Source organism: Branchiostoma floridae, chromosome 14, assembly GCF_000003815.2.
Source record: "Branchiostoma floridae strain S238N-H82 chromosome 14, Bfl_VNyyK, whole genome shotgun sequence".
Lineage (NCBI taxonomy): Eukaryota > Metazoa > Chordata > Leptocardii > Amphioxiformes > Branchiostomatidae > Branchiostoma > Branchiostoma floridae.
Window position 1 is genome coordinate 8,120,920 of NC_049992.1, and position 8,054 is coordinate 8,128,973.

At 43.0% G+C, this 8,054-nt stretch overlaps 2 protein-coding genes across 2 annotated transcripts in view; one reads left to right on the forward strand and one right to left on the reverse strand.

The window, feature by feature from the left end:
* LOC118431088 (prolyl 3-hydroxylase 1-like) overlaps positions 1–5,220 on the reverse strand; it is a 14,322-nt gene extending 9,102 nt beyond the window's left edge. Inside the window, exon 1 of the mRNA XM_035842171.1 lies at positions 3,107–5,220. Coding sequence (XP_035698064.1) covers positions 3,107–3,280 — 174 coding nt within the window. The 5' untranslated portion in view covers positions 3,281–5,220. The remainder of the gene's footprint in view (positions 1–3,106) is intronic.
* A 122-nt stretch (positions 5,221–5,342) lies between these two features.
* LOC118430079 (vacuolar protein sorting-associated protein 13D-like) overlaps positions 5,343–8,054 on the forward strand; it is a 64,973-nt gene continuing 62,261 nt past the window's right edge. Inside the window, exons 1-3 of the mRNA XM_035840788.1 lie at positions 5,343–5,635; positions 6,333–6,410; positions 7,147–7,259. Of these exons, the coding sequence (XP_035696681.1) occupies positions 5,533–5,635; positions 6,333–6,410; positions 7,147–7,259 (294 nt within the window). The 5' untranslated portion in view covers positions 5,343–5,532. The remainder of the gene's footprint in view (positions 5,636–6,332; positions 6,411–7,146; positions 7,260–8,054) is intronic.

Sequence of the window (8,054 nt, forward strand, 5' to 3'; positions counted from 1 at the left end):
TGATTCAGAATGTCTAGAGCCTTCATTGCACTCAGATCTCTACAATGTTAATCCCATAGCCCACAGTGTGCTTTAGTTGATGATATACACTACCCACACACATAGTTTAGCAAGCTCCATCCTGAGGAGGGGGGGCATTATGCCATATGCTCTGCTGTAAACATACCAACAAACTGGGGGGGGGGGGGGGGGGAGGGGTGTTCAAGGCTGTCATGATGACATTCCCCATGTACTATGATTTGAACAAAAAAACTATACATTTTTACAGGCAGTTAACAATTATGTTGGCTGTTCATGCTAAATAGTAAGAAAACGTGTGAATAAAATGTACAGTCAAACCTGCCCAAGATGACCACCCGGGGGACCGGGCAAAAGCAGTTGATTTGGCCAGGTGGTCGGTTAGAAGAGTATCAACTAAGAACATGCACACGCTCGTGCATCCGCCGCCATCTTTATTTTGTTAATTAAAAGGCATAACATCGTAATGGTAGTCGAAATCCGAGGCAAACTGGCCGAATTCGGCACAAAATCGTACCAGCTATCATTGAAAATCGATGACACCTCAAGATTTGAAAATGACGCGGTCGTTATGGGCAGGGATTTGGTCCCAATTTTTGGCGGTCACGGTCGCGTTGGCCAGGTGGACGTTGTAAATAGGTCGCTTAATCATCAATGGGGAAAATTTTCGGAACCAAGAAAAAGCGGTTGTAATGGCCAGGTAGTTGCTAAAAGAAGAGGTGGTCGCTTGGGCAGGTTTGACTCACTGTAAATGCCATTAACTAGATATAATGATTAAGTCAAGTGAAAGATTTTGGTCCCAGAAAATTTGTGGGACATTACTGGTCGTACAGTATCTGCAAAGGATGTCATTAAAAAATCCACTTTTTGTGAGCTCACCAATATAAACACACACATGTATAGTCCTACCATACACAAACATAATCATGTCGTCTTTATCTTGTCAAATCTGAGACCATTAGCTGAAAGTTGTGGTACTTTGTATAAATATTAGTGATACTTTGTTTAAATGTTGGCCAGTTGTCATAGTGCCAAGGGTAAATGGTTGAGGACAGCAATACAATGTATACGTAGTTATCTATCTCTGCCTTAGTAGTGTGTCACGTTTGGACTAGAGGTCACAGTTTGCTCAGACTTAAAAGGAAATTTCTGCCCCTTGCCAAAGAAAAGTTAACTTTTAAAGAATAGATCTTGAAAATGCGACATTGGCCAATACTAATCCAGCCTTGTTTAGGTTGACTCAGTTCCAAGCTTGATGCAGACCCAAGCTAGACAGGGTCAATCTAAGGACAAGAAAACGTTCTGAACTTCAAGTCTTTAAAATCAAATAGTATATGTGTCTAATACACATTTTCTTGCGAGAGAAATGATAAAACTGCAGATATTTTACACAATTCTTTTAAATTGCACTTGAAATTTTGAAGATTTTTCCCTCATCTCTTTATTAAGTTCATACAATTCTTTTCTTATCAAATGGGTACTCAAGTGCTTTGCATCTTTACTAGATTCAACCATAAGGCATACACCCCTCTTTTACAAATGGTTACTCCCTCACAAGTACTACATGTAGGTGGTTGAAGAATGTCTGGTGGCAGATTAAGTCAAACTGTAAATGTTTGTTTCTCAGGAACCCATGCTGTGACAACTAAATACATGACTCATGTGCAGTCTATTTTCTGTCTGTAAATATACCATAAATGTTAGTTTCTGCGGAAGCCATACTGTGACAACTCAGAACATGAATCACGGGCAGACTCTACTTTCCATAAAACAGCGGGTAAAGAGACCATAAATGTTTGTTCTCTGGAATCCTTGCTGTGATAACTCAGTACACGACTCAGTACACGTACATAACTCAGTACAGTGCGTAGTCTCTTTTCAATAAAACTGCCGATAAAAATACCGCAAATATTTGTTTCTCTGGAGGGCAGGCCATGCTGTGTTAACTGTCCGTGACTCATGTCTGGACTAGTTCTCTACAAAACTGAACCTTCAACTTCTTACAGTTGTTATTGGCGCCTAAGGCCACAGCAATTCAGTTTGTTGTTTCTCTGATTCTTTTCAGAAAAAATATGGAGCAACAGAGAAAAAATTTGCAAAAAGGCTTGGGTAATAAGCAGTCTCACTGAATTTAGTGTTACTGTGAAATTGGGGACCCCTTATGTAAGCAGTTTTAGTGCTAATACGAATATCTCTACTGTACATATAGGCCATTATATCACCTGACGGATTGAAGTGTAAATACTGAATATTCACTAGTATTTGTTGACCTAAGACATTACTTTCCAGACAATCAGGCTTGCTGTAAAATACAGTTGGCTTTCAAATAAAAATGAAACCTTTTGATATCAAGATGGAACTACAGCCAGTCCCATATCTGATGGTAGGGTACCACTGTGGTAGGGTATAATAGACTTGACAAACAAACCCAGGTTATCAGAAACAGTGATAACTGATAAGGTTTATCAACAACTATTGAACTGCTTTTCTTATCTACAAACATGCTCTGCCTTATAAACAAAAGACAGACCAATTTGCAACCAGCACCATTGTAGCCTTTACATTCATTCCATTTGAATAAAACTAGCTGCAATCTGTGATTGAAACACTGTGGACATTTAAGGCACTGAAATCCATGTAAACATGCCTTCTCAGTCCTACTTGACCCCTGACTTGCCCTAAAGCACTGAATAACTCTGACCTGGAACGGCCTTGGTTTCTGGGTAACACTGCTATTTTCTTTGCAAGATTTTGTGTCAGATTTTCCTCCTTGGATCAAGTTATACATTTGTCTGACTCTTTTGACACGCTTTTAAAATTTTCACATGATTATATGATGGCTTCTTCCCCTTAATTCCCCGTTGTCTTAATCACCAAGCAGATGTTGGCTTTGTAAAATTGTAACGTTTTCCGATCGGTTGCATTTTATTTTAGGCAATGAACTGCCAGAAAAGCCAGCTGGTTAAGGAGTCCTTACCATTTGCTATCCCAACATCTGCTTGGAGGTTGATGACGAAATAGGGCCTAAGGTGTAAAAATATGAATTTTAAGACACAAGCCTTAGAGTAAAAATACAAAATAGACTTACTTTTGCATACAGTTCGAAGTACGGCGTCCCTAGAATCTCTTTCAGATCCTCTTCCGATGCCCCCTCGGCGTGCTGTGCCACTAGGGTGGGGGCGAAGCTGGCTATCCCGGGCTGGGACCCAGGAACCCGACACGACATCACCACACACACCAACAACAACCAGTAGGAAGGCATGTTGTAAAACTCTTTCTCCCTCTCTTTAGTAGCAAAAGATGATACAATGTAGTTGGACCAGGACTAGCTGTTTGCTTGGTCCTCCTCTTGTCTCTGTCTGCCTGTCACTCAGATCTGGATACAATGATTAATTACCAGGGCTGAGGAAACAGATAATTAATCCTGGTAACAAATCTTACAGCTATCTCTTCTGGTGGGGTTGTCTTCCTTGGAAGTGGATTTTTGTCGAATCCCGACTAGCCGAGCTGGATAAAAATTCCAGGTTATAGTGATAGCACCAACTATGACGGAGTTACTGTACTAATATAGTACGTTAAGATGTCAAAAAACTTAACTGCTGATTTAACGGGAATTACAGGAATGCAGGTCCCTTGACAACTGCTTGTCCGGATAGAAATTCCAGTAATGTACCGACTGGGACTGTACCGGCTAGCTGGGGTAAATAGCGGGCCTGCTTACAGCACAAACAGTCAACACCAGCTGTCGACAGCGCAAGTAAATCAAATTTCCATCCACTAAAAATCGCGATTTCACACCAGAGACAATGGACAGGGCGTGACCGCGAAACCACAAACCGTTTTACAAGGTGGCGATCTCGCCTTTCTTACGGCACGTGTCGTTGGTATAGGTCTCCTAATGGGTCTGGCAGGGGAGCACTCTCCTCGGCCCGAAGATCGTTCCACCAGGGGACCGACACACAAAAACAGCGGCAACCAGAGACCGCTGTCGGCGGCGATCGGAAAAGGGGTCTCAAAACAAATAAGTCTAATGAAGGTCGGATGTCAGCTCTGGTATATACGATCGTATGGCTCTCTTACTCCGAAAACCCGCAGCAACTTTCTTGTTTTAGACGCCGGTATCGTGAGCTATATACAGACTGGCTGTGGTCTTGGCAAGACTTACAGTTTGTAGATGAAACTTCAAGATTATCTTATCTCCGGGTGTAGGAAAACAACAACGCCGGTTTCCTGCAACGTCTAGTTCAGTGTTCCCTCCGGGATCAGACGTGCGTGGTTTCCGCACAAACTTGAGAATCCTCCAGGCATTTCCCGTGCCGCTGAGACGTCTACTGATTCAAATCTCGTGAGTTATGTGTGGCCTCCTCCACGAGTTGTTGTTGGAGCCATGCGGGAACAGGCACGTACACACTCACTAAACACTTCCCCTTACCAGGCGGAAGTTTCCTGAAGACGAACCCATCTGTCCCGAGTTTACCCCCGAACCGGGCAGCATTCCTGAGCCCGCCGCGGTACTAGGCCGTATGGGTCAAGGAAAAGCGAAAGTTGAGCGCTAATCCTGGAGCTGTTTTGGTTACTTTACGTCTAATCTCCTACCCCTATCGGTACAGTTGGACCTCTGGTCTGGCACCCCGTGGAGTGGACGCGTGTTTGTCCGTGAACTTCACCCCGCAACACCGCGAGCTCACCAAGACGCCTACGGCAGTCAAGCACTGTCTACCCGCGTGGGCGGACGTGGTCTCCCCGGTGGCCCATCGGGACTAGACATGCACAGAAAATAGCACGGATATCCCTTCTGTAGGTCGGATACTTCTCCAACGATCTCGTGCTCATTAGAAGTAATTTCCACTGTACAGTTGTGGCCCCTGTCAGTGGCCGTCACTCAGAGACAGAAGTTCCAGTTAGTAAGTTCCAGTGCAGTGGTGATCGAGAGAAACAGTTCGACAAGGTGACAGCCAGGCTCCGTACAGGTTTCTGGTCTAAACTGGAGTTTTGCTGCGCTTCTTCAGCTTTCCGTCCAGTAAAATAAGAGCTACGCTCGAGATAAACCCAGAGCACCTTCCGTAAATCCCTGCGTAAACCATGAAAAGTCCTTCACGAAGAGCCGAAACCACAAACCAAACAGCTTGTCAAACTTTTTCGGAACCTCCCACTCAGGTAGATCAGGTCATAGGTCAATCTCGAGCATGATGGGGAAATCTTTCCTGCATGTCAAAAATTTAAGCCAATCAAATGTCGCCATTCTCTCTAACAGCCAATCAGTGCTCTATATTTCACAGAGATGACCAATAGAAGAAACGTCAAAATTCACCTGAAGATTACGACTCCAAGATGGCTGTCGAAAGACGAAATACGAGTCACTCGGATGTGTTTAGAACTTTCGGAACGGTTTGGTAGCGTTTTGAAACGCTTGTAGTCGATCGGAACCAACCACCAGTTTGTACAGATATCACAGAATCGATATAAGTTATTTTTTGTTTGAGATAATCCATGAGAGGCCGATAGAACGCCGCGATGTTGGAGAGCTGGGTCGCCTGGGTGGTCAACTCGTACGTTGGGGAATATGTAGGGTTGGAATATCTGAATACTGACCAGTTATCGGTGGCTCTATATCATGGTAAGTCATTGTATACAATGTAGACACTTGCTAGAAAGATCTAATGCTCACACAGGTCTTCTTTTGAAATTTCTTGCACGGTAGCTGAACTACGATAATATGATGTGTCATTGAAAACATAGTCACGATCACGCCCCTCAAAATACATTTTCCCACTGGTGTGAACGAGAGCTGGAGAACAATAATAAGATGATTTTGACGTCAACATTGCATTGTTTAAGGTGCTAAAACACGGAACTACCTATTCTCTCTTTGAAATAAATCGTATATATTTAGACAAAACAACGGTTCATTCTTATTCTTATTATCTTAATCTTATTTTCACCTTTGGAAAATGGCCTGGGCCATCTAGATCTACTACTAACTTTTTTTACAAGCCCTTTCAAGCATCCGACTATGCATGTGTAGTGACAGGAATTGTAGGTAATATGTGTCAAAGGTAAACGCCCCTAAGATGCAAAACAGTCTCGTCTTGACCATTGTTTTGATTTGCATGACAATCACAATGTCTAGACAGATTTTGTTTACATCTCAGGGCCTGTCACCTTTGACATATGACTCTCAATCCATGTTGCTGCACACGTGATAAACCTTATTTGAATTACAAATGTAAGAAAAAATGTTGATGTTTTTGTTACATTTGGCAAGTAAGAGTTTATAATACTAGATATATTTCAAATCCATTCCCTTCCTCTAGGCTCTGTTGTCCTGGAGAACCTGCCCCTCAGGAAGGATGCTCTTAGGAAACTGGACCTGCCCATAGAGGTTAAATCAGGTCAGTCATAGTAACTGTTCTCAGATTATACGTGACTAAAACTTTCTGAAACATACTCATACTTTCCCAGAACAATTCCGGAGTGGAATTCCCTACCTGGCATGGTAGTAAGTGCTCCCACTGTTGAGTGCGTCCGTGTCAGGCAGGAGGGCTTCCCGCCCTAACCTGGGACCTCAACTTCCCCCCACTTTGCCCCTCGCGGGGTCATCTGGGTGTATTTATGATGATGATGATGATGATGATGAAAGAGGGTACTAATATACAAGCCTTATCTTATGAATCCCGGTCTTCACTCTTGCTGTTCTATGTATACTTCTCATTTTCCCAGTGTTCGTCCAATCTGGTCTTGAGTTATTTAACACTATAACTGTACAGTTATACATTTTTAAACTGACACTTTAAGACAGAACACATAGATACTCAGTCAGTATTAGGCAAAAGCACTGATATTTCTTCAAGTTGCTGTTGTTTTCATAGATGCAGATATCTATGATGCAGTGTGATGACCAGCCTAGATTTGCATTGATGAACGATGATATCAATCTATTGTTGTATGTGTGTTTGTGTTTGTATGTATCATTGTATTGTATGTAGGTCAGTATGTTAAAATGTCCAGAATTACAGAAATGTAGATGTGCTAATAGAGGAGTCATTGTACTGCCATATGGCAATTAAAATAAGAAAATGAGATAAAACTGAAAAAATCAATGAAGATTTTTTAAAATTTGTGTTACAGGATTCATTGGCCATCTGACAATCAGGATCCCCATAACCAACATTGCCACTGCACCCTGGGAAATCCAGATCAAGAAGCTGTACCTGGTGGCAGGAGCACAGCCCAATCCGCAGGTCAGAGGTCAAACCTACCTGTGGCTCCTTTCTCACTGTCTAGTGTAGTATGATTAACTTGTGCCCATAGTCGTTCTCCCAATGTTTGTTCCAATGTTTGACTTTGCTTTGCTAGTGACAAATCTAAGGATTTTGTCCACTTCTACAATACATGCAGGGTTCTCAGGGGACTCCTACACTGTGATTTGTATCCTCTATGTTGTGATTTGGGGCCCCTATGCTTTGTTTTAATCAACATAAAGGGCTTTTCTGTAAAAAAATTCAGGGGGAGGATGAACCCAGATCCCCCTAAATACGAAGGACCATTGGGACAAAACCTGTTTTAGCGAAGGAGCTGTGTGCTCACAGCGAAGGGGCTGCATGCTCGGCGAAGGAGCTGTGTGCTCACAGCAAATGGGCTGTGTGCTCGGGGAAGGAGCTGTGTGCTCACAGCGAATGGGCTGTGTGCTCAGCGAAGTACCTGTGTGCTCACAGCGAAAGAGCTGTGTGCTCACAGCAAAGGGGCTGCATGCTCGGCAAAGGATCTGTGTGCTCACAGCAAAGGGCTGTGTGCACAAGGCTGAAGTTGGCCGCCGATTGGTAGCCGCCGATCCAGCCGCCGATTCGTCATTAGACAAAATATAGTATCCCATTCAGACGCCCATTCGAAGAAACTAAAAATTCCTAATTTCCTTTAAAAGCTTAAATGGATATCAATAACTGCTAGATATTGTCTGTTACCGCCCGATGTATGTACATGTATGTATAAACATAAATAATAACAGAAAGTATGATATCAACCATACGTATACGGCT